Raw genomic sequence first — 27,611 nt, 5'->3', positions numbered from 1 at the left:
AGCAGAGCCCGATGCTGAGCAAGGGGGAGGGAAGGTGACCGTAGGCACAGTCGAAGAGGAAGATCCTCAAACACAACCTGAAAATGAGGAGAGAGGGGGCAAGGCGAATGGATTGAGGGAGAGAGTTCCACAGCTTTGGGCGTAGTGGCTGAAAACACGGCCGCCAATGGTGGGGTAGGGGTTCCGGGAGACAAGGAAGAGGCCAGAGTCAGTCGAGCGGAGGCAGCGGTAGCAGTGTAGTGAGGGAACAGGTTGGAGAGATCGGGGTTGCCAGGGCGTGAAGGGATTGAAATACAAGAGTGGGGAACTTGAAATCGATCTGCTCTGTGACAGGGAGCCAATGGAGTTTGACAAGGACTGGGGTAATGGAGGTACAGTTTTGTGCAGGGGAGAATGTAGACGGCGGAGTTTTGAATTCGTTGAATTTTGTGAATATTGGAGCTGGGGAGACAGCGAGGAGGGCGTTTGAGTAGTCGAGGCAGGAGGTGCCAAAGACGTTGACGAGGGGTTTTGGCAGCATTTGGAAAGAGAAGTGGACAGAGGCGGGCAATGTTGCGGAGGTGGAGGTAAGCAGTCTTGGCCAGGGGACCGGATGTGGGATATGACTAAGTTGTGCACGGGTTTGGTAAGCCTTAGAGATTGGGTAGGGTGAGGTGGTCTGAGCCGTAGGGGAGAAGATGTTGAAGGGAGCCAAAAAGTATGGCTTCCGTCTTGTCAGCGTTCAGCTGCAGGTGGTTTGCACTCATCCAGGCGTTGATATCGCCTGGGAGTCGCAGCTGGAGGAAGAGAAGTAGATTTGTGTGTCGTCTGCACATATGTGGAAGTTTACGGATGGCATTGCCGAGAGGGAGCACGCAGATAAAGAAGAGGAGGGAGCCAAGGATGGAGAATTGGGGTACCTTGCAGGTGACCGGGCGGGAAGAAAAACTATTGGCTGAGCTGGTGCTTTGTTAAGTCGGACTCGAACCATGTGAGTGCGGACCCACTAAGGTGGAAGAGGGAGGAGAGAGAGGTGGTGGAGGTGAATAGCATGGTCGACTGTCAACACTTCCAAGGTTGGGCTTAAGTTACCTTCATGAGGCCAAGTGGAACCTGGGATTGCTGGATTTATTGAATCTGCTTTGTCTGACCTACAAGTATTTACCACCGAATCTGATAGATAAAAGTGGAAAAATGTTTCATTGAAAAGGACAGGTATCCCTCACCATATTGAAAAAATCCTCTTGAGAATGAAATCTCTACAAATGAAGATTTGTGCATGAACAATACTTTCTGAGAGACTAGTGTTTCATTAATGTAATCTATACATGCACTTTTGTGAGATGAATCTGCCCCCATCTATTCTGTATACTACACTTCATTAAGAGTGTTATAGGCCTCGATACGTGGAGGGGTGACGTGATTTTTCAAAGAGCCAGTATCCTATATGGTACTCAAATGTTTTTTTCCTATTTTAGTTTGAGTTGGGAATGTCAGATACAGACAAACCTTAACTTCTATGTTCAAATGGTGTTATTCACCTCTAAGTGCAGTGAGTATTTGTTTTGGTGAATGATGGCAGGCAATAATGTAGATTTTATAAATTATTAGCTCCTGATTTATTGAACTTTATTTTCCAGCACTATGCCATTTTGTCCAAGGGGTGAACTCTTGAGATCAAATGACTGGCTTTCACAAGATTTATTGTCATTTTGAAGGACACTCACACATCTCCCAGTATTTCCACAGAGGTTTTTTTTAGTGTGTTATATTGTTTCTTTGTGATATACACACTCCATTACACAAGAAGACGCTGTTGAATGAACATTGTATTCATTACACCGGAGAATGCAGAGCAGTCCATCAGACAGGAGAACACTGCAGCCTGAACCACACAGGCTGCACCTTTCATGGGAAGCTTTTGTAGAATGAGAATTGTGCAATGGAGACCACCAATCGGTCCTGAAGTTAATTGCTTTAAAAAGAAATAAGAGGTTGTATAACCACACTCCAAACAGGTTAATTCAGCAAGAAACAAGTAACACGTGTGTCTTGGAAACTAAATGCAAACTAGCAGGGGTTGGAGTTGAATTGTAAGCCGGGTCTCCTTGGAGCTGAACTGGCTCCAAGGGGACATGTCCGGCAATATCAGAGACAGCCCTCTGTGGCGGTCTCAGTACTCCGGTTCCTGAGCCGGGCGGGTCCGCAGTATTCCAGGGCACTTCTGATAACGGCACCCAGCTCATCGGCAGGACTTGGAGGGACAGGCCAGTCACTGGGGCAGGGAATCCTCCCACACAACTCTTGTTAACCCTGCAAGGCAAGCCCTAACATGTACGGTAGTCCTAGCTGGACAAGCAGTGGGAAAGCTTGCCAAACAGTGCTATCAATGGCAAGTAATACAGTTTTAGCTGGTTAGACTCCTGCAGTACTCCAACGTACACTGGGGTCCCCAAGCCTTGGCTCCTGCCAACCTGCACCTAGTGCTTTACAGAATTAGGTAAACAGGATGTGTCTCTCCAGTGTGCATTCCATTCCAACAATCTATCTCTAGAATTTCCATGTGTAGGTAGGATGCATGGAATTTGGTTTGGATATTCTTAAGCATGCTGATGGGTTTCCCCATGTGTCAGTCAGATACCCAGATGACCAAAAAAAAAGGGGTTAAATACTCAAAATGTTCCTCTAAGTAGTACTGGCCAACATGTTCCCTTGGCAACAACCTAAAGACCATCCTGCCGAGGGGTGTGGGGGGAAGCGGGATGAAGGAAGAAACTTGGGAGCATTGGAGGGGAGATAAAGAATGTCTTCTTTTAGGTCGGAAATTTAACTCTGATTTATCTCTTCAGATCACAGTTTTTTTGTTTCTGAATGGCAGAAGCGATTCTGTGTGCTGAGCACCAATACGTTCTACTACTATGGAACTGAAAAAGGTACTTTATCTATCAATGTCATGTTTTTAAAAATAATTTGAGTCATATTATTCTTGCATTTTTTGCGCTTTCTCTGATCTATCTCTTTTCCCTGTGGGTTTTGTCATCCATCAACCATGCAACAAGGAATATTATGTTGTCAACAATATTAAAATGAAAATGGGGGTGTGGTTGGCCAAACAAATAAATTTTTCTTGATTGAATATTTCTTGATTTATGACCGCACTATAAATATCGTTACTCAGTAGCGACTGGAAACAAAATATTCATTTAACACAGACTTACCTGGACTAGTGCAAATCTTCAGCAGGCTACTTCTTGACACCACTTTTGGCCGGTGGACCATGGGTTGGCTATCAATGAGGATTCCCATGTCTTGAAATTTGTCTACAATTTGGAAATACTTGGAACAAAGGCATACGGCCCTCCACTATCTTGTCCCAAGTAGCTATTTTCACACTAGTGAGTGGTGTCTGGGTGTCATCACCCAGCCAATTTGACTCGCACGATTCCAACAAGGATCACTGAATAGCATCAGGACAGGGACTTTTGCTCGTATCCATCATCTCCTGGGCCAATGGCACTTGGACCAGTTGTAGCTATTGTTGATGTCAGCTAACTCCTGGCAAATGCTTTTAATTCCCCAGAATTTTACACGCAGCCGTTTCCTTTCATCAAATTAGGTTTTGATCTCTTTGCAAAGCATCCACTAAAAATATCAAAATATACAATCAGTATTTCATTTGCGAATAGATAGGTGTCATTTATCTGATCACTTTGGTAACACCTTGTTTGGACTTAAATGTAACAAAACCAAAACAACTCTTTTATTGAATTGTCCCTTGATTTGAAGGTATCTTTAATCGCTGTCTGTATTTTTAAAAGGGAAAAAACTGGCATTAAATCAAACCATGCTCTTGCACATTTGTGAATCCACAACCGTTAAGTTGTCATCACTTCAGGTTAGAGATGTTTACTGTGTCTCCATTGAGCTTCATAAGTGAGATCTACCCTGTCATCAGTAGTCAGGCTTCCCTTTGAAGTTGGGTATTCCCTTGACCAACATTTGTGTGGAAACTATTCTAAAGCATATTTGGGAGATCGTAAAAGTCTCCTAAAATAGTTTGATTTGCTTCACAGACTATATGTAACCAGAACAGCTAATGTAACTGAAACAGAGACAGCACTGCACAGACATTCAGCAATTATCCTGTAAATTAGTTGGTGTGAACTGATCGTAATATTATTCTCTTTGCTTCCTGTTATGTGCTTATAAATATATTGCAATTTTAAAATACAAATATTTACATTATAATTGTAAAATTGCCTTATAATCATACACTCTGTCACAGGCTGCCTTTAAGGGAAACTGGAGTTGGAGTAATCTTAAAGGGCTAAGTAGTGTAAACAAGCCTAAACTGACACTGCTGACCAGACAAGGTAAAAGGCAGCAGGTGACTGAAGGGAAGATATGAGTCACAGTGGCAAATACTCTCAACTCAGTGACAGGAACATAGTAGTGCTTAACCAACATCAATAAGTTTGCTGGATTCAGTAAATGCAGTAGATAACCCCATACTATTGTCTCTTGCTTTTCAAATGGACAACATATTTGTACATGAATGTGTTCTTGAAAATCTTGTCAAAATCTCCCTCTCTGTTTTAGAATGTATGTTTTTTCCCTCTAATTACTCAAAATTGAGGTATCGGGCAGACATTCTTGACTGCTGTGCAACCAGCCAACACAGATGACTAAAAAAATCAAAATATCCAATTGGTATTTTATTTGATCTCACTAGTAGCTCAATAGTTTTGCCTGTGTTTTTTTTAAAAAGTGTAAAAATTTTATTCTTCATGTCTTTTGGTATATTACTTCAAATCCTATTTCTGTCAGCACTGGTGGGGCATGGAGTGGGATTATTGGTGTGACATATTGTGAGCAACGTTCTCTTGATCATATATTCGAGGCTCCAAGGACAATTAATATTTTAATTGGATACCACAGAAAGGGCCATGATGGCCAAATCAGACAACCTGCCAATAAAATAAAGGTAAAGTTGGTGCACTATTGATCTTTTGCCACTAGATGTCAGTAGCACATTTAGTAAATGCTGCCCAAGAAACATCAGTGATACGTGCGGGCTTCTCTAACTCATCCATCTGGTAGATTAATATTATAATCGGATTTCTAAACCACACTGATGACATCAGGCAGAGCAATGTTACTGCATCAAATCTTCTGAATTGTGCCCACAAGTGTCAGAGAAATGAGGCTGAACAGAATTGTAATGTTTGTTGGGTGTATCACTTGCTTGTCTAATTGCTTGTCTAGTTCTTTATTTGGTCTCTTGCAGACAAGCAGCAAAGAGGAGCATTTTACATCAGTAATGCTTACCTGATGCAAAACGCCAGGAAGGATTCCAAGAAGAATTGCTGCTTTGAGCTTGTTGGCTCGGACAAGCGGACGTACCAGGTATAAATTAAATCTTGTTATGAACTTCATCAAAAATCACCAGGAAGTCAAAAAGTTCAATTTGGTTGCATTCTTAACAATACAAAATGTACAGAGTCCTGCTATTAGAGATGACAAGTCTCTTATGCAATTAAGAATGGAAGAGTAATAATAATAATCTTTACATTTGTTATAACAAATTGGGAGGATGTTCTAAAGTGCTTCATAGGGTATACTGTATTATGCAGTGAATGTGTTTTTGTGGGTACATTTACTGAATGATATGGGGTGGGTATATATTGAGATATATAATCCATGGAACAATGTATGTTGTTGTCGGAGAGAGAAAAGCCAGGTTGAAGAGTGGAGAAATGGGAATTTTAAAAAAGATTAATTTTCTGACATTCTAGCTTATCACCTTGACATTGTGGAAGAGCCACAATTCTCTGCAGCTTAATGTCAAAAAGACTGAAGCCATCTATTTTGGTTCTCCCAAGCATTGTCCTTGGGTTGGATTCCATCAACCTCCCTGGCTGCTTGCTCAGCCTAAACCAGATGGGATGCAGCCTTGACATTTTGTGAACCTGAGTTGAGTGTAAAACCCCACATAATAATCTTTGCATTTGATATAGTGTGTAGGACATCAAAGCCCTTCACAGGAAATTATTGTCACATCTATTGACTTTATATTTAGTGTCAATGTGGGTCGGTTGGTAGCACTCCCATCTGTGAGTCAGAAAGTTGTAGGTTGAAGTCCCACATCAGGAAGGTGAACGCATAAACAGAGGTTGACATTCTGATGTAGTGCTGAGATGTTAAACCAAGGTCTGTCTGTCTGTTCAAGTGGATGTTAAAGATTGCATGGCACTGCTCGAAAAGAGAAGGGACTTTTTCTTGTGTCCTGGCTGACTTTCCCCAGATAAATGAGACGTAGCTGTGTGCAAGTTGGCTGCCACATTTGCCTACAAAATAAACAGTCTCATTTACAGTGAATTTACAGTGAAGTGCTTGAGAGATCCTCCCGATGTGAAAGGCATTGTATCAAGTGACGACACTTTAACGGTGTGAATTCACAAATGCACAAGGGCATGGTTTAATTTTTTTAAAATCTTTTTAAAAATACACTGCATCAAATGCATGTTTTTTTTTGATGGTTGGCAAACATGGATGCAAATTTGCAGACAACACAGTTCCAGAAACAGCCGTGAAGTATAAAGAAGCAGGTGGCATGGTGGTTTAGGAGGAGCATTTACAATGGTAATATTGCTAACATAGATAAAAGCAGACGTCTGATTGTGCATGAGATTTGTGTTGACTCCAACAGAAATATTGGAGAAGACACAGTGCCAATGTACTTGCAGTCTGTGACTGGGCATGGTAAGCTGCACCATCTTGTGCTATTGTATCTCTTGAGAGTTGCAGGGCCAGGGGAAGACCCTGTGGCAAACCAAGTATCCCTGGGCACCAGCTCACATTCAGGGAGAGTGTATGTTACATTGCATTGTATACAAATTTTAATTCTGCTCTTCCAGTGATTTTCCACAGACAATTTTTTTTGTCTGTGTTTTTAATTTTCTTTAAAGTGTAATTAGATTGTGATGTTTTATTGATCTAATCTCACAGTTAGTTTTCTGTGCATGTTTCAATATCAGAGCGCTATAGTATACCATCGGGCATTCGCTAATTTCTTGCAGTTTCTGATGGACTTTATTAACAATGGTCCATGAACACTGCCATTAATTTGTCCCAAAACATAACATTAGTCTTCAACTGCGATCAATGTTAAAATTTCCCAAGATATAGTTAGAAAAGGGCAGGATGCCATGGTCTGTATTATTCGCAGTTCCGCTGATTTATTTGTGGCTAGCACAAGTGGTTGTAGGATACATACTGGGAAAGGAAAAGGTTTAAGAATGTTGTAAGTCTGTTTCTCTGTTTTTCACAGCCTTTGGTTTCTCTCCGCAGAAACACAGCTGAGCATGGGTTCAAAGCTAGTATCCTAAATTTTCTCTCTTCCACCCTTTGTGTGATCCAGTGCTTTGGCACTACAGAATATTGGAACACAACTAATTTTCCTTTGTGGGAAATTTTAGCAGTTGGGTTTCCAGGTTCCTTGGATAATAATAATAATAATAATAATAATAATAATAATAATAATCCTTGCATTTGTTACAGCGTCTTATCAAGTCTTCTAGACATCTCAAAGCGCTTCACAGAATATACTGTAAAGTGAATTGACTGTATATTTTGTGGGCAAAATGCAGCAGCCAATTGCTCACAGCGTAGTGATGGGGATCAGGAAAGGGAACCCTGGCTAATTTGGCACTGAAACAAGTCGTCGCATATTTAGTGCTAATCTGATTGTGAACAGCCATTCCAGCACAGATTGGGGACCGCACCTGAGGCTTCAGTTCCACACCACATAGTGCAATATAGAGCCATCAGGAAGCTGTCCTGGGATTTGTGAACAAAACAACTTGATGAATCCTTTTTGTAAACTGCTTGAAAGCAGGTTATTCAAATCCATTAACAAGTTTAAAACTATTTCACCACTTTCATGTGGATAGTGTTACAGGTGTCTTGTGTTTTCTCCTGTACCTGCCTTTTACCTTCCTTGCTGTTTCAATTGTTGTTCACAGGTTTAGTCTAATTGCAGATAGTTTGTACTGTGCTCAGAGACTCCTTCTTCTTTCAGTTTACTGCCGTTAGCCATGTGGAAGCCAAGGAATGGGTCGATTACATCTTATTCGTACTGAAAGGTAAATGTGTTTTTTATTTATTGTAGATTTCTGTGGGGAGCAGAATATACTCAGGACAGAATGCACACAGATAAAAGTGGATGTGAAAAGGCCACTGCTAAACTAACTCTCCCAAAATGGTTTAAATTGTATTGTGAACAACCTCTGCGTCTTTGCCTTTTTTACTTGGCTTGAAATATTTTTCAATATTTGAGTAATAAAATGTTCCTGTTTTAATTTATTTAGCACTAATTTCTATTCATGATTTCTGAATTTTCCTAAAGGTTATAGTTTGGCCATTCGCTCAGGCCTGACTATCTCTGTGCCACCTACTCTTGGTGCTGGTTTAGGGTTTGCCTCTGCCTCATTGAGGATTTTTAAGGGCAGAACAAGCTGGCAGAAGAGTGTGTATTTAGTTGTTTAGTCTAAAGATTTATTGTGCCTTCACATACCTTCCTCCTTTATCCTCTATCTTACTAAGGAGCAAAGGAATAGGAGAAGGCCATTCATCCCCTTGAGCCTGTTCCACCATTCTATAAGATCATGTCTGATCTGTACCTCAACTTCAATTACCTGCCCTTGCCCCATATCCCTTGATACCCTTGCCTAACAAACATTTATCCACCTCAGTCTTGAAAATTTGAATGGTTCCAGCATCCAGCAAATTTGAATGGATAACACCTGCTTAGACTCTCATTCTGTCTCAGTAAAGCGCTTTAAGATGTTTTCCTACATGAAAGGTAAGTTATTCACTTAGATTGAGAGCAGAACTGTAGGGAATGTGTTTTTAAAAAAAACGTTCTTCAAAATGAACTGGACAGTTATCTTGCTTGAGAACAATATTGGAGGATATAGGGATAGGGGCAGACTGAGATACTCTATAGGACACAATTTGTGCTCTTGCCCACAAATGGTCTGTGGAGGGAAGGAATCCTGGAGTGAACAGTTTTGTAGATGAATGTGACAGCAGTTTGTGCACAGCAAACGTCCCACAAACATCAATGAAGTGAATGACCAATTTTATCAGGGGGATTGGTGAGAGTACAACTAACTGAGCCAAGTTGATGCCTTGTATCTATCTGCTCTAATTCTTCACAGAAACAGAGCGTTTCAGCACAGGCGGAAACCATTTGTGTCTGTGCCAAAGCTGTCTGTTTTTTCACGTCTCCTTTGTTTATAACTCGCTAATTAAAAAGCCCCCCCCCCACGTGTCAAAACATGTTGATCAAACAGCACTCCACACAAGCCCAGTTGCCTTGATATTATTGTATTATTGTGTGTGATGACATTGATGTCCAGGTAAGAAGCTGAAGGATTCCTAAGAAATTCCTCTTGGGCCTTGGATTGGAAAAGTGCAGGATGGAAGGGAAGATGGAGTTAAAGAGCTGAGCTAGAGGGAAATTGGGATTTGAGTAATAATTCTTGACATTGATACAATGCCTTTTCACATATTTAAAATTAAATTTAAAAGTGTGTGTGGTGGGGGAAGAGAGCATCTCAAAGCACTTCACATGATATACTGTAAAGTGTAGTGACTATATTTTATAAACTGTTATATTGATGGAAAAGAAATGTTCGGTAAAGCGGTTTTCCATTCTGTGCATCTTGTCAGAATAGAGGAGAATGCAGCATGGACAGTATATATAATACAATCTCTTTGAGAACTCGCTCGCTCACCCACTCACCCACCCGGCATTCCTAGAGACCTTGTAGCAGGTGGCCTGGCCAATTGCAGTGGGTGTGCTGGGAAAGAGATAAAAACCAGATAATAGCTATCTGGTGACCCCTGCTGGGAACTCCACATGCATTTGTGGAAATCAGTTGAAGACAGGTTCGCGCTCAGCTGTGATACCTTCTGTGGTTCAATAGCCCTAACTCCCACACATCGTCTCAGCTCATACATGAAGAATGGCCACTTAGACGAGGTGCTGGAGGACAGATAGTACCAGTTCAAGAAGATTTAGCACCTTCAGGAGAAAATGGGAGAAAATTTGGAAGGGGAATGATAAAGATTTAGCAGATGAACCAGTAGTAATGGCAGGTCAGTCCCACTCAGTGATGTTCCTGCAAGAGATTTAATTTGAATTCACTTACACCTTCTATAGTATTAAAAGGCGACATTTGCTGAGTCTTGTGTTTTAAGCTAATCAGTTTTTATTTCTAAACAGCCTCTCGGGCATGATGTCAAGGAGCAGAGCCAATACTCATTTTGTTATTTATTGCTTTAAACTGAGTGGAGCTTGTATGTTCTGGATCCTCTGCTGGTTGCTCCAGTTTGATCCCTCTTCTACAAAAATGTAGCTGTGAAAGGTCTTACTTTCATTGCTTTTTACAGTGTACATTTTGGCACATTTTCATGGAAAATGTAAAGAAAGTCTCTCTATGACTAATTCCTTCCTTAAAAAAATTACAAGTACGATGATTAAGTTGCTCCGCACTGTCTCACTGAGCTCCCAGTTCAGGTATAAGCATGAGTTAGCAAACTCCCTCTGCACTGCATGAAAAATAGATCTTAACCTCCAGCCTCAAAAGAGCTCCCCTATTATATTTCCAGATTTCTCACGAGCTACCCTTTTGGCTTCTATTAGGAAAGTGCCAAATAGATAGCAGTTTTCTGTTGAAACTGCCTCAAGTTCATTTCAGTTCGGACTCTTATAGTTGTTTGAAAGGGGAGCATTTCATCCCAAGAGGTGGAGACTAGAATGAAAATCAGATCCCATGTAACATCCTATTCTGTGTTTCTATTGTAAATGCCAGGAGTGCTGAGGACTGCTGATTATTGGGAGCAATGGATGATTCAATTATTGGTGTGTAGCAGCTGCATAAGCTCAGCTGAACTCAAGAAACAGTAAACTCATGGACAGATTAAGGATTGTATCCATTAGCATATACTTAGGCTTGCTATTTCCCTGTACAGGGAAATGGGAGTCGATGTATTATCTCTGAGATGGTCAGAATTGCTGGTCCGACAGAGGGCCAACGATTCTCTTGTGTTCAAAAATTGTGAACTAATAGCTTACTTTCTAATGTTTTGGGGATTTGGAATTACTGCAGGAGCAATATTTGGTCAATGGTTTACTCTTCTGCTATTGAGAAAGATTGAGGGGAGCAGGAGGACTGAACTGTTCTGTTAAATCGCAATGCTGATTTTTCTTCAGACATGAATTCCAATTTTATACCATTGGAAGAGGAGGAGGAGGAGGAGGAGGAGGAAGAGGGAAATGATGAGGAGACGTACGATGATGTAGACTCTGGACTGGCCAATCAACCAAATCATAAGAGTTCGATGGCTGGAATGGACCAGGAAGAAGAAGAAGATATTTACGAAGTCTTGCCAGGTAATTTGGGGAAATCATCAACTCTCGAAGGCACGGTATCATTTTACTTATGAATTTTTTTATGCTTATCTCTGAGATGTGGATGTCACTGCTGGGATTAAAAACACCCCTTAAAGGTTCCACTCCATTTAATCAGAATTTTTCATGTACCTGATTGATCTCCTTGGAGAACAAGAAGTCGGCAATGAAACATATACTGTTATCTAACACCCAGGTGAAAGAACAACAACAGGATGGGAAACAATTTAGAAACTTGTGAAACTTTCCTTGGTAATTTGGATTTGACTTGTGCGACAAGCAGTGTCAAATTTGGTCAACTTTTCACCAAATCTTAAGCTGTAAGGACTGTGAGACCCTGACCAGCATTTTGTGTTTGCAAAACATTTTTTATATTTATTGTTTTGTACACTTTCCACTTTTGCCCCAGAGGCGGCTGACTCACAGCGCTCTACCAGCATCACTTTCAATGGGTTTTCCTTCCTACTTTCCTTCTTTCTCTGTGCAGCTTGCTCTGTGCCCTGTGCAGCCGTTTGACACAAAGCCTTGGGTTGGAAGTTTGCTAACGGGAGAAGAGACAATCACTCCCTGTGACCACTCTTCCTACCACCAACATTATGTTACCGCTTAATTGAAACAGAATAAAAAATGCACACAAATAGAAATCTACATTAAATCCAGAGAGAGCAAAGGCCCTGTGAATGAAGGAAGTCTGAAACAATAAATGCTTGTGGTAGAAGGACTGTGTTGCTTCCTAAATGAGACCAATTAACATGAATTTACATACCCAGATGAGTTTTGTTTCACACCCAAGCCATGCATCGCTGCATTATTCTTTGCAGAGGTTTTATGGTTTCCCACTTTGACTGTTGTGATTTATCTCATTTTGGATCTGTTTGCTATGATTAATACTGTATTGGGTTTCCTCCTGTATTACAAATTCCCAGCAGCCCAATAACAACAGGACTGTTTTGATGTAAGACTGTATGTCTGGGAAATAAAGCTTCAGAGATGGACACACCGGAATTACAGGAGAATGTCTATTATCTAAATCTTCTCTGAAATTTCACAAGTGGTCTTATGATTGGAAATGTTTTTACGCTAAAAAAGTGATTGTATTGTGCATGATTACTGTGAGATTTAACATTGCTGTTAAATGCAACCTGAGCTGAATGCAGTTCACTTATGCTTAGGAAATAATATCACTTCAAGGGGTAAAGTGACTAGGAGTGGGAGTTATGCTTCCTGCTCTTAATGGCACTGACTGGAGGTTTGGGAGTAATCTGCAGACATACAATGAAGATTATGTGGATAGCTTCAATAGTGTTTTTTACCGTACAATTTACAATGGGAGCTGAGTGGTGGGTGGGGGTAGGCTGAGTAGGGGAGCTGAGGGGGGTGGGGAGCTTATTATTATTACAAAGTCGCTTATTTCATTTAGAAAGGATTTAGACAAATGAATGATGAAAGAATAAAGGTTATTGGGTAAAGAGCAAGAAAGTAGGATTAGAGTAGGAAACTCCAGTGGAAAGCTAACAAGACATAGGCAAGATGGGCTGACTGGTTTCCTGTGGTGACATTTCTATGATTCGACTCTTTGGTAAAATGGATCCGTTACTGGACTTCAGAGCAGACTCTGTGTTTCAAACATAGTGCGTCACCATTACAATGCACCCAGGTATAGTGTGGGTCTGCTGTCAATCTGTGCTACACTAGAACCCTGGTACACCTGCCTTCTGGGGGACGAAGAGAGGGACGGGGGAGGACACTCTCTCTCCCCCCCTCTCTCTTAGGCGCTGTCTCCTCTCACACCCTGTCAATCAATCTCTCTCTCTCCCCTATATCCCATAATGTTATTTCCTAAAAGAAAACTCTTTAATCCATGTTTGAAAGAATCAACATTTCCTGCTTCAACCATCAAGCGAGAGACCTGAGTTCAATTCCAGGCAGAGGGCGAAACCTTGGGCAAGTTTCCTTACTCCACACAGAGCCTAATAATAATCCTCCAAAACCAAAAACAATAATAAATTGGTCATTTTCAATCTACGACTGTTTGTGGGACATTGCTGTGCACAATTGGCTGCCGCGTTCGCCCACAAATATACAGTCAATTCACTTTACAGTATGTTCTGTGAAGCGCTTTGGGACGTCCTCCTGATGTGAAAAGCGCTATATCAAATGCAAGGATTATTATTATTATTATTATTATCTCCCTAGGTGTTTGCATAGATTTGTTCTGAATTTACACCCGCCCACCCGTCTCAACACGCTCTCTCCCTCACATGCTCTCTATCCCCTCTCAAACTCTCTACTCAATCACCCTCTCTCAATCTCCCCCCTTGCTGTGTTTTTCTATCTCCCCCCCTCCCTCACATTCACTCCCTCCCACCTCACACTCTCTCTCCCCCTCTCACACCCTCCCCTCTCATAATCTCACACTCTCTCTGCTCTCCCTCTCTCAATCGTTTTGAGATCTCGAAGACGTGATAAGGTGCTATGCAAAGATTATTATGCAGTAACTTGTGTTGGAAGAGTGTTGGGTGAGGACAGGGATTTTCTATGATGGTTTTTGTGCTCATATGCCCTTTCGACACTCACTGTCAAGGTTCACTTTATGAGCTACATTCGATTAGACGATGTACAAGAGGGCACCTGGCATAAACTGGTGATGAAAACACCCAACCCGAATAGCTGTCAATATAAAGCAACACGTAAATGAGTTGAGCCAGGGATCTGTCTGTCTCCTTGATGTTTTTCACGTGTCAGTTTGTAGGCTCTTCAGTACCACGCGATGTGATTACTCTATCCTGTGTTTCATTTGGCTTAATATAGCATGCAAATAATATAGCTGACAGCTGTGTATTTGCAAGCCAAACTCTGGTTTGGAGTTTTGCAATGTTATTTAGTTAATTGAGCAGGTACATCGATATCATAATCCCTCCAAAAACCCAAAACAATAATAAATTGGTCATCTTCAATCTATGACTGTCTGTGGGACATTGCTGTGCGCAATTGGCTGCCGCGTTCGCCCACAAATATACAGTCAATTCACTTTACAGTATATTCTGTGAAGCGCTTTGGGACGTCCTCCCGACGTGAAAAGCGCTATATCAAATGCGAGGATTATTATTATTATTATCAATGTGGATATGTGTTTCTCGGGCTCGGTGCCATGGACAGCTCATGGTTGTGCAGCTATGGACGCTTCATTGCTTCTTCTTTTACTTCACATGATTTGCTTTCAATCTATTTGACAGTTTGGATCATTGACACCTTCAAAAATGTAAGGCCCCTTCTCTGAATTCTCACTGAGACTGGGTGGGCAAAGACTGCATTCGACAGGGAACATGTGCAAAAGATATTATGTTGCACCATTCAGACTGTTGACAGATTGAATATTTGTAATGTACAGCTCACAGCTCAGAATGTTCCTAAATGGCCAGGAATCTGGAAGCATATTATGATCTTGTGCGAGCGGAGTTTGCATACATTGAGGAAGTTTTCCAACCGTAATAAAATAATCCAGTTTGGTCCCAACAAAATTCACAGATCTAGTAATAAAAAATGGTTAAATTTTGATGTGAACGTTATTAAAACTGTTGAAAACTTCAAGGTTTAAGGTCAGAAGGATTGGTAGCTGATCATATATTCTCCAGACAATAAGGTTCCAGTGAGGGAAGGGGAGTATTTCCAGTGCAGTACTGGGGAAGTGCTGCACTCTTATTAGAGTTGTAGTTTTTCAAATGAGGATTAAACCCATTTCAGTTCTTCAAGTTGATGCTAAAAGTCCCGTGACACTATTTGAAAGTAAGAGGACTTTTTCCCAGTGCCCTGGCCACAATCTTCCATATACAGTATGTTGATGATTTACTTCATGGTTGTTTGTGAAATTTTGTTGTGTATAAAATAACTACTGAGTTGGTCTATAAAAGCCGTCACTATACTTGACAGCATGAGAAGTTCTGATATAGCTGCTATCATAATCTAAACTTTTTTTCAAACAGTCATCTATCTGATCATTTTTTAAAATAGTCAGCTCCAGTGGGGGAGCTAATATCTGCACAGGATGGAGACAGAACGGGATCCCGAGTAAGGTTGGAGATGGGAAATGGGGCGAAGAAGTGGGAAGTGCCCAAAGGTGCGGTCAGACTTTTAGAAGAATTTTGAAAGTAAAGAGGGAGAAAGTTCCTTATAGTGTGAGCAAACCAGCTGAAAGCTCGACCACCAGCGTTAGGGTCGGAGCTGTCAAGCAGGCTGAGCTAGCAGAATGGAGGGAGTTGGTAAGTGTGTAGTACACAGCAAATCAGAAGGTCACAGAAGCAGGTTGAGGCAAGGACTTGAAGGCATTTGAAGGTTACTGAACACAAGAATGACATATTAAACCTTCTTGAGAGAAATCTGACCGAACTGACCACGTTCTGAATTCTAAAAACGTCCTGTTCTGCCAAAATTGTGCAAGAAAATATGAAAGAATTAATTAAAAAAAGGACATTTAAACCACCTCTTCCACAGATTGTATTCTGTCTACCCTCATGCAGGTTTTGCTAAATCTGTTTATTTTCTTGGAAAGGAGCTGGAGGGAAGAAGTTGTGCATGAATACTGTCTGATCCAAAAGGGTAATTCAACAAAACTCCAGAATATTCATCTCTTCACTGTTTAGTTCTGGGCTACTGCACTTCACAGATTAATCCTAAATACAGATAATTTGCTGTCTGCAAATTGGTTGCCGCGTTTGTCTACAAAATACAGTCACTACACATTACAATAAATCCTATGAAGCGCTTTGAGACGTCTCGACAACCGGATAAGGCAAATGCAAGGATCATTCTTAGTATATGTTGATGCTCAGGCATTGTGAGCAAATCTCCCTAGAAATCCATTGAAATTATTTCATTGTTCATCTTAATTTCGCCCACAAAATATACAATTAATTCACTTCGGAGTATATTCTATGAAGTGCTTTGAGATGTCTTGAAGACGTGATAAGCCGCTATATCAAACGCAAGGATTATTATTATTGCTGAATCTTTGCCTAACTTGACATAATCAGATTGGAATTCAACTTAAAAGACAAAAACATACACAAAAAAGAAGCAGCCCATCATTCCTGTATGGGGTTGAGAATTACTCGTTTGAGTCGATTTTGTTCAGGAGTAAACTGATGCTGCAGTGAAGATGCAACAGGCAGGGGGTGTATAGCAAGCACTGTATAAACGGTGCAGGTTGTTTACCAGACAATCTCCTTATAACATCACTAAATTCCAATCATTGACGTCTGCCATTTTCAACGGCTGTGTTCTTTTGTCTTTTTGAATAATTTGGTGAGAAATTTCTAATTGAATTGCCCCTGGGTTTCCACACTTTGTTTTATTGCTTGCTGAAAAGTGAATAGATAATGGTGCAGGCATAACCCACAGGATTTATGCAGTCTAGGAGGCACTCTGTTAAAAAATAAATATAGGTTTTTGCTGGCGGAAGGATTAAAAAGGTTTTTTTTTAGTCTTCACTCCAATCCTCATGTATAGTGTTCAACATTATTAAACCCTCCGGCTCAAAGCTCCAATGCTGTATGACAAGCTGGAAGCAGTGAGCTGGTAAATCAGTTTTCACTGTTGCTTGCTAATTCACTTCCATCAAAGAGTAGATTTGAACACTTTAAATCATGCAGTCTTCAAACAGACTGTTCTATGTAAAGACCACACTGTTTAAAGTGTTGAAAGGATTGTGGCAGACCCTCTTTGTTTGCAGTGGAGAGTTTCTGCTTTTTCACAATGGATGCTCATGACAGCAAGAACCCTCTCAGTGCAGAGCATCGTTCTCTTGCCCCTGACCCCACAATGGGCTTGTAAATAAGGCGTGTGAGTTCCTTAGCCCTTCTCTGTTCTCACACATTGTCCAGTGTGAGGAGTACACACAATAGAAATATTTGACTTTTCCAAAGTTTTAAAACATTAAGACTTCCACGGGCTTGTTACAACACCCATTAGTAACAGTGCTGTTCTTCCCAGGTGGTCTTTCTCATATTCAGCATACAACAGCACAACTTTGAAGAATTATTCAGGAAAAACGGCATTTTAGCAAGAACTTGACAGGGTGGACAAGCTAGTCCAACTGGCTCATTCAGTTTGACTGCGATTTTGTTTTGAGTTTTGAACCAAGCAGGGTTAATTACTTTATATCTGTGATTCTATTTGATTTTGGGTTGTATTTCATAATAAAGATTTTGTTATCCTGAGAATTAAGTGCTTGGAATAAACATTTGCCCAGAAGCAACTGGCCAGTCACCTTTGCGAACCGACACTCATTTCACATCTCCACTCCTGTCATAATTGCTAAAAATCTGTATTCTGTACATTACCAAGAGTAAAAATGCACACTTGTTTCAGTGTGATATGACCTTTATTTACATACCATGCATTGCACACCGCCACAATTTGCTGTGCAAATTAGTCATCAAATTTAAAGCATTTTTTACCTCTTAATTTTTTTTAAAAACCACAAGACATCTTTTATTAATGACTTTCAGTGGAAAGTGTTTTGTCCTGCTCTGTGGTGGAACAATAAAATGTCACAGGTAATAAAGTTTCCAATTTTCACATCAGAAGTACATAAAATCTTAAAATTAAAAAGTGAATACAAATTGACATTTATGCCTCAATGCTTGGAGCAACATCAGGTGTCTTTATAGAGTAGAAAACTTAATGAATTGCCAGATCAGAATGTTTGTTGTAATTTGCATTCCTTGGGGTGCTATAACAACATCGAAAGTACTGTATTTGCATATTTTGCTCCTTTTATCCAGGACTCCTCATTGCTAGTAATTAGCTGGCATTTGCTGGCAATTTTTTTTCTGAGCAGTGTCGGAATAAATTTTTACACACAACCACTCAGCTGAAGAAAATTTGGAAAAGCAGCTATTAGCTGGGATGAATCCTGAAACATTTTAGACCTAACTCTGAATTCATCTGAATTAACTTCTTTCAGACACTATTAAAACAGACTGGACTGACATTAATAAATGTAACTCAGATTTTTTTCTCAGCCCCCTCTCTTGCAATTGTTAAAGGAATATGGAAAGAACACTTATGTTTATGGAATATTCCCTCATCATTAGTGTCTGAGCATGAGATTATAATGATAATAATCCTTTCAATTTGATATAGCATCTTATCACGTCATTGAAAGGTCTCAAAGCGATTGACCAAGTTCACTTTTGTCTGCATATAAAAATTGATCAAACTTTTCTCTTGCCACTCATATCTGAGCTTAAAATTGACCATATTCCTCCACAAACAAGTCACGAGTCTCTGAGTGTGAAATGGGTCACACTGATCTAGTTACTTCGTCTGAGTGCGAGATTGGCCAGACTCCTCTCTTGTCACAAATGACTCAGTATGGATTTGACTTGTACCAGACTTTCTCCTGGGGTCAATTGCCAGACTCGGGGAATGGAGGAGCCGCAGTTATCTTTGTATGTGTGTTATTTAACGGCAATATTAGTAGCTTGTTGGACCCCCATGCACATTCTGGGGTCCCCAAGCCTTGCCAACCTGGGTGTAATGCTTTCTGGAATTAGGTAAACACGGTGGATCCCTCCAGGGAGAGTGCGCATTCCATTCCAATAAACATTGCTGAAACTTTCATGTATAGGTGAGATGCGTGGAACTCTTGCTTGGTTTGGATACTCTTAAGCATGGTGATGGGTTTCGCACGCATCAGATACCTGTCTGACCAAAAAAATGAAATTAGCCAATCCAAATTATAGGCAATTGTGAAGGTTTGACCTCTGCACGCTTGGTTAATAGATATGTCATTGTTTCTTCTGGCAATGCTTGGGGACTCGCAGACAACTCCATCCTGATCTGACTCAGCATCCCTGGATTCTATCACCTTCATTATGAAGGGAAGCACCAAAACGGAAGCACTGTTTTGAGATTAACAGTAGAATAGATAGTGTGTTTGGAATATATTAACAATTCTTGCTTTTAATTTAGTGCCTTATTATGTTGAGATGTCCCAAAGAGCTTCTCAAATGTTTACTGTGAAGGATAGTGGCTGTGTATTTGTAGGTGAGCGCAACTACAAATTTGGGATTCACAAACAGCCATAAAGTGAATAACCAATTTTTATCTAAGGCACCGTTGGCCAGGACACAGGGAGAAACTCTCTTCTGATTTGGAATAATTTAATGGATCTTTAATGTCCACCTGAACAGGCAGACATGACCTTGATTTAACATCTTGTCCAAAGTTCATCACCCCAGCTCTGCATTGGAGTGTCAGCCTAGACTGCCTATTTGGTGTATTATACAGTAACGATCCTATTATCCTAGAGAAGACTAAGCGCAAAAGAGTGGGGGATTACTGAGCTGTAGAGAAAGCATGAGGTTGTGCAGAAATTACGATGGTTGTTTTCTATAGGTACCACATTACCCTTAAGGAAAGAGATTAGTTTAAAAATTGGAAGTCACTCATTCAAAGCTGTAGCGATGCAGATACCAAATCGTAATAGTAATATAAGATTGGCCGTCCCTATTATTTTCATGAGCATTATATTGGTACATCCCCTTCCCACTGATGCACTCACATCAACCCCAACTCCTATGACAATCTGTCTTAAATGTAATTGTGCCTCTCTAAGCCAGTTCTTCTTCTTCAAATAGAGTAATGGCACAAAGAAATAGATCTTCTCTGGAGGTCTGTCAGCAATGGACTGCTTACTTGATTCATTTCAATATAATTTAATAGACTTTGCGCTGATTGATGTATCTGCACTGAACCCAGAACATTAGTAAACTGCTACAGTTTTGCAGGGCCCAGTCTCTGGTGATTCTATGTTTATCAGGATTAACAACAAATTAATAATAATCCTTGCATTTGATATAGCGCCTGATCATATCTTCGAGACGTCTCAAAGTGCTTCACAGAATATGATGTAAAGTGAATTGACTATATTTTGCAGGCGAAATGCGGTGGACACAGCAGTGTCCCATAAACAGTCATGGATTGATTAATAATAATAATAATAATAATAATCCTTGCATTTGATATAGCGCTTTTCACGTCGGGAGGACGTCCCAAAGCGCTTCACAGAACACACTGTAAAGTGAATTGACTGTATATTTGTGGGCGAACGCGGCAGCCAATTGGGTACAGCAATGTCCCACAAACAGTCGTAGATTGAAAATGACCAATTTATTATTGTTTTGGTTTTTGGAGGGATTATTATTAGGCTCTGTGTGGAGTAAGGAAACTTGCCCAAGGTTTCGCCCTCTGCCTGGAATTGAACTCAGGTCTCCCGCTTGCAAAGCGAGTGCTCTAACCACTGAGCTACAGGACTCCACACGTCCACAAATAATGCAAGTAGTCATGACAAAGTCAGACTCATGACTTTGATTTGATTGACCAAATTATTTATTTTTAAGTGATTTTTACCCTTGGAAAACGATCCACCAATCGACTAACAACCGGGTTCCAAGTTACTGCGAGGTAAACATAGGCGTGTGGAATAAGGAAACTTGCCCAATGTTTCGTCCTACCCAAGAATCGAACCCAGGTACTCTCACTTGCGAGGTGAGTGCTCTAACCACTAAGCTACCGCGCTCCACACGTCCACAAATAATGCAAGTAGTCATGACAAAGTCAGACTCATGACTACTTGCATTAGTGCACATTGGAAGTCTAAAGGAACCCCTCAACAATAACAACAACTTTGCCTTCATGCGGGGTAGCATCTCAGAGCACTTATCCCTACTCGCACGATCTGTTAATCTCTGTTAATCTGCCTGTTATTAAACAAACCTTACTAACGATTACAGGTGTCTGGAACAGGTACATACCCTATTAAGAAGAGTTCCAGGCACTGCTCCCACATGTGTGTGCTCTTTATCACAATTATGAACAGTGAGTTTTGGCAGGAAATTCAGCTTGTGGAAGTGGTGGTTGTTGTTAGCTAAGCGTGATCTTGTCCTCACCAAACATAGGGTCCCTGGATAATAATCAGAAGCAGGAATCCTGTCTGAATTTTCCTCCCTAACCCAGGGTCGCTGAGGCTAATTATAGTCCCAACGACTGCTCCAGATGAGATCAACTAACTGCACAGACTGGGATTCAAGCTTGTAACTTGCTGGTCTGTGCTTGGCTTAGTGCTGCACCAGACAGTGCCTTTATTTACTGGGCAACTGTAAATTTGTTATCAATTGTTGGTTATGAAGCATTTTAATGGTAGGAAAAAGGAATATAATTAATGAAAAGGGAGCTGGACCTGGTCTACACTTACTTAAATGTGAGCCAGACTTCTAAACATATACAATTTGGCTAACTAGCTCCCTTTCTCCCCAGCTAGGTGCCAGGTTAGCACACAGCTGGAGCATTGGCCCTAGAGACACTTATGGTGTGTAATCGAGCCTGCTCTGCTCAGGCCAAAGTTGGATGTGATGAGTGGGAAATGTTAAATCATTTTACCCAGTTTATCTATCTCACTTGGTACAGGCGAATGTCCATTACCAGCTGGGGAAGGTTGTTTTACTGGCATAAGAATATAAGAATTTTCTAGGTGAAAGAAGACCAAGGTCCATCCAGTTCGCCTTCCACTATCCTAGCAGTCGCTTTACATGTCGTGTCCCAACCTATATACTGTCTCCCCAGATATTATTTCCTAACAGAAATCTATCTAATTTGTTCTTGAAATAATCAACATTTTCTGTTTCCACCATCACCCTAGGGAGCCTGTTCCATACATTTACTACTCTCTCACTATATTCACTGGCATCTGTCAAGAAGGCCCATTCAAATTGAATGCATGCATCAAAATGGTACAAATTTTGCTTAAATAACATATTCTAACATGGCTCCCCACAGTTCAATAGAAACAGACTAAGTGTTCTTTTTCACAATGTCTATATAAACATTCCCAAACTTGAATAGTGCTGGTTAGAAAATGCCACGGATGGCAAAGCCCATTGCACACCAAAGCTCAGCTGGTATTTTACAAAGGGAGCTTTCTGGGCTGCAGAACTCACTGCACAGGAAACATTTCTGTTAGTTCAAGTGTAAGAAAGTGAGTTTTTCGCTCTTTTGGAGGTTTGTCTGGAAAGTAAAATTCGCTCCTCACTATTTTAAAGATGTCTTTTTTAAGAATTCATTGATGGCCCAGAAATGCAGTCCTCACTCCTGATGACTCAGCAAATTAAACCAATGAGCCATACTGACCTAGAAGGTCCCAGCTTTAATCTGAGTCTACACTAAAATCGTCTTCAGAGCCCCTGGTTTGTGAGGGCAAAATCAGTTTGAAAGTCTTATTTTGAAATGTAGCTTACAAATTAAGACTGAATTTAATGCTTTTCTATCATAAAACTGTGACCGTGTGACATTTAGCTTCTGATTTCTAACCAGAGACTGTTGTTAGGTCTCTAATTAGAAATCATTAGGCAAGAATAAGATGGAGCTCAGCTATGAGTGCCAATGGTTATGTATTTCACTAACACTCTGAGGTCAGGCTCATATAGTAATAATCGTCAACAAAAAATTACCTTTATCTAGCGTCCTTCACGTGGGGTAGCACCTTGGAGCACTTAACTATGGCATAGTTTAATCTCAGCTGGGTCAGCAGTTGAGGTTACAGTTAACCTCAGCAATTGACCCTGAGTTAGGGAGGAAACTTCAGACAGGGTTCCTGGTGGCTATTCCAAGGACACGCTGTTGGGTGAGAACGGGATAAGTCTTAGCTACAAAACCCCCACCCCTCACACAAGCTGAATATCCTGCCCAAACTCAACTGGGCAGGTTGCCATTACTTATGGACCTGAACCCTGATGAAAAGGAAAGCAGCTTACACCTGCAGAAGATGGGAGAAAAGGAAATGCTGTTTCCTGTTATCCTCCCTGTTTACCTGATCAACTTTACATATCCCAGAGGTACATCTGTATTTTAATAAAAAACAAAAAGAAAGCCTTAAAGCCACATAGTGGGATTTTGTAGGATGAAAGCATTACATTTGGCTCAAGGTACCAGAAGGAACTGGGAGTTTTTTTCCAGTAGTAAATGTGTGAAGGGGGGATCGAGCAGCTGCTATATGGCAGCACAGCTGTGCAAACATCTATACTGCATGGAATAAATGCAAAACTGATGGATGAAGTGAAATCTGATGTTTTACTTCATATATAGGGTGGAAGAATTAGCCAAGGTTCTCACTCAAATCATCGACCAGTAGCTCCTTTTGACAAGTGTGCATTTGTTGCGAATTTGCTCAACTCTCTCCTACCCTTTTTTCCATCTTGCTCGGGTTTCCATACCATCTCTAAAGTGCTTTGAGATGTTATTCTATGTGAAACGCATGATGTAATGTGTAATGGCAAGTTGTTATTGAGGACAGAACTGCTTAAATGTGATTCCACCCCCCACCCCAACTTCCCTTCTACAGTCACAAATTATTGCACATATTTATCTAGGAAATTGAAAGCACAGCCCGGCCTGGCTCATCAGCGGTACCTGGAAGGGCAGACCAGTCACTGGGGGAGGGGTATCCTACTCAGGTCCTGTTAACTCTGCAAGCCAAAGCCCTAACGGGTGGGGTGGCCGAGCTGGATAAGCAGTGGGAAAGCTTGCCAACACCAATATCAATGACAAGCTGTGCGGTTTTAGCTGATCAGACTCCAGCAGTTACCCCAACACACACTCTGGGTCCCCAAGCCTTGGCTCTTTCTAACCTACGACTAATACTTTCCGCAATTAGGTAAGCAAGATGTGGCTCTCCAAGGAGAGAGCCCACGTTCCATTTCAACACTATCTTTGGGATTTCCATATGTAGATGGGATGCAAGGAAATTTCAACTTGGTTTGGATACTCTTAAGCATGGTGATGGGTTTCCGCATGTGACAATTTCCTTGATAAGTGCATGTCAGCAGTGCTCTGGTGTACTATAGACCCGCCTGGTTCAGAACTAGACTAACGAGATCGCCACTGAGAATGGGCACGATTCTTCCTGCTCACCTGAAACTGAATGCAGCAATTTTTTGGAGTTAGGAAATAACTATCCGTCAACCTACTGAATAAATAACAACTCCGTCTGCTGACTAAACAACAATTGCATATACAGTACTTACTGAGTAACCTCCTCCTCAATCAACAGCAACACCATACAGATATACAGAGACTAAGCCTTTCCTTTCTCAATAAACAGTGACACAATACAGTTAGTAACCCTTTCCTTCTCACTAAACAGCAATACCATACAGTTACACTTTGAGTAATCTTTATCCTGCTAGGAAATCAAGGATCCACATTCCTTCCCTGCAAATTCTGTGACTGTCATAAATATTGATGAAATGGCACAAATGCAACGCCAATCAAACATTGTGACATTATTTACTGGATGTGCATGGCTGGATATGAAATTCCCTCTCTATTCTCTTTGACACAGACTCTTACCACTTTGTCTCTGCAATGATCTGCAACTATGACCCCAGCCACTCCCTCTACTCCAGCAGCTCTGTCCTGCTTAGTGCCCTCCACCCACTTTGTGCTTTAACACAAATTCCCCAGATCACTCCTACTCGCCCTTTCCCTCTCTACTTTCAAATCTAGTCTCACCTGAAGACCTATCTCTTTCGATCCCCCAGCTCAGGCACTCACTCACATTGAGACATTCTTCCAAAACAAAAGGTGCTATATTAGTGCTACACACACATACTCTTTCAATCCTCCTCAGATACTAGCGTGGTGCCAAAGGACTGGAGGGTTGTAAATGTTACTCCCCTGTACAAACGTGAAGGATAAACCCAGGAACTATAGGCCATCAGCCTAACGTCAGTACTGGGGGAACTTTTAGAAACGATAACCCAAGCCAAGATAAATTTTCACTTAGAAAAATATGGGTTAATAAAGGACAGTCAACAAGGATTTGTTAAAGGCAAATCATGTCTAACAAACCTGTTTTTTTGATGAAGAAACGGAGAAGGTGGATGAAGGTAGTGCAGTTGATGTAGCATATATGGATTTTCAAAAGGCATTTGATAAAGTGCCACATAATAGAGTTGTTAGAAAAATTGAAGCCCATGGTATTAAAGGGACAGTGGCAGTATTGGATACAGAATGCGACAGAAAGCAGAGAGTGGTAGTGAAAGGTTGTTTTTCTGACTGACTGGAGAGAAGTATACAGTGCTGTGTCCCCCAGGGGTCGTTATTAGGACCACTGCTCTTTTTAATCTATATAAATGACCTGAACTTGGGTAAAGGGAGGACAATTTCCAAGTTTGCAGATGATATTAAGTTAGGAAAAGTAGTAACCAGTGAGGAGGATAGTAACAGACTGCAAGAGGACATAGACAGACTGGTAACATGGGCAGACACGTGGCAGATTAAGTTTAATGTGGAGAAATGCGAAGTGATGAATTTTGGGAGAAAAAATGAGGAGAGGCAATATCAGCTGATGGTACAATCTTAAAGGGGGTGAAGGAACAGAGAGACCTGGGGGTCATATAAGCAAATCTTTGAAGGTGGCAGGACAGGCAGATAAAGCTGTTAAAAAAGCATCTGGGATACTAGGGTTTATAATGAGCAGCATAGAATACAAAAATCTTTATAAATCACTGGTTAGGCCTCAGCTAGAGACTGTATTCAGTTCTGGGAACCGCAGTTTAGGAAGAAAGTCGAGGCTTTGGAGAGGTTACAAAGGAGATTTGCCAGGATGGTACCAGGAATCATAGAATTGTACAGCACAAAAGGAGGCCATTCGGCCCATCGTGTCTGCCGGCTCTTTGAAAAGAGGTATCCAAATCAATCCCATTCCCCCTCTCTCCCCATAGCCCTGCAAACCTGTCCTCCCCAAATAATTATCTACTTCTCTCTTAAAAGTTTTTATCGAATCGGCTTCCACCAGCCTTTCAGGTAATGCAATCCAGATCCAAACAACTCGCAGTGTGAGAAAATATCTCAATGAAGGACTTCAGTTATGAGGAGAAGCTAGAATTATTCTCCTTGGAGCAGAGAAGGTTTAAGGGAAGATTTAATAGAGGGATTCAAAATTATGAGGGAATTCGATAGGGTGAACAGGGAGAAACTGTTTCCACTGGCAGGTGGGTCGGTAACCAGAGGACACAGATTTAAAATAGTTGCCAAAAGAACCAGAGGGGAGGTGAGGAGAAATTTTTCACACAGCAAGTTATTCGGATTAGGAATGCGTTGCCTGAAAGGATGGTGGAAGCCAATTCGATAACACGTTTCAAGAGAGAAGCAGATAGATATTTGGGGAGAACAAATTTGCAGGCTATGGGGAGAGAGCAGGGGAGTAGGATTAATTTGGACAGCTTTCAAAGCCAGCACGGACATGATGGGCTGAATGGCCTCCTTCTGTGCTGTATAATTCTAGGATTCTATGATATGCCACATATTGTCTGTCCTACTCATATGCACACACACACACTTCTGACACTGTCCAGTGCCTTTCACAATTGAAGTTGCCTTGTCAGTATTTACAGGAACTTTGATTTTTGTTGTAAGAGCCATTTGGCGTACATCGTAATGATGGACAAAGAAACATGACTGAGTTGGCAATACTGTGATTGTGTAAGTCTGGGGATAAATTATTCCGGTCCTTGTAGCTCGATGCATACTTACGAAAGCTGCTTTCCTCAGAGCAAGCAGGACCAGGCATGTTTATTCTGACAAGACACATTTATCACAACCAGAAGATGGTTCTGCTCATCTTCCACATTATATTGCCCTAATTAAGAGATTATTGTTCTGAATGAAGTGCTTAATCTTTGAGTGTCGGAGGTTGGCATCACTCCACTGTTGTGACGCTGGCTGGAACGGCTGCTTCTGCTGGTAATCTGAGACTACTTGGAGACGTTGCAAAAATAAGCTTGCTGACTGCTCCATCTAAATGTGCATAAATCTAGGTCAGTATTATAGACTATCATGCCTTCCCTGGAGAGATTTCCTGTAAGAGTGAAAACGAAGCTCCTTCGAGAGTTGTGATAGGTAGGACAAAGTGACAATCTGCTGAACTGGGGTAGTGGCCAGAGACATACTGGTTACTTCCCGAAATCATGTAAAGGAGCCTCACATCATCATCCCATTGTAAAGTGTTCAATTACGTCGAGTGGGGAAAAAAATCCCGAGTTCAATTTTGTATTTGTGTATCTCTACAAATTGCATTGAATCTGGTTATTAG

At 41.1% G+C, this 27,611-nt stretch overlaps 1 protein-coding gene across 2 annotated transcripts in view; it reads left to right on the top strand.

The window, feature by feature from the left end:
• Window positions 1-27,611, top strand: part of skap1 (src kinase associated phosphoprotein 1) — a 224,681-nt gene that overhangs the window by 136,780 nt on the left and 60,290 nt on the right. For both annotated transcript variants that reach the window (XM_007904379.2, XM_007904380.2), the window contains 4 exons: window positions 2,829-2,912; window positions 5,267-5,385; window positions 8,060-8,123; window positions 11,261-11,440. In XM_007904379.2, the coding sequence (XP_007902570.1) occupies window positions 2,829-2,912; window positions 5,267-5,385; window positions 8,060-8,123; window positions 11,261-11,440 (447 nt within the window). The remainder of the gene's footprint in view (window positions 1-2,828; window positions 2,913-5,266; window positions 5,386-8,059; window positions 8,124-11,260; window positions 11,441-27,611) is intronic.

The sequence above is a fragment of the Callorhinchus milii genome, unplaced genomic scaffold (genome assembly GCF_018977255.1).
Source record: "Callorhinchus milii isolate IMCB2004 unplaced genomic scaffold, IMCB_Cmil_1.0 Scaffold23, whole genome shotgun sequence".
NCBI classification, from domain to species: Eukaryota; Metazoa; Chordata; class Chondrichthyes; order Chimaeriformes; family Callorhinchidae; genus Callorhinchus; species Callorhinchus milii.
This window is presented reverse-complemented; position numbering and strand designations above follow the sequence as displayed.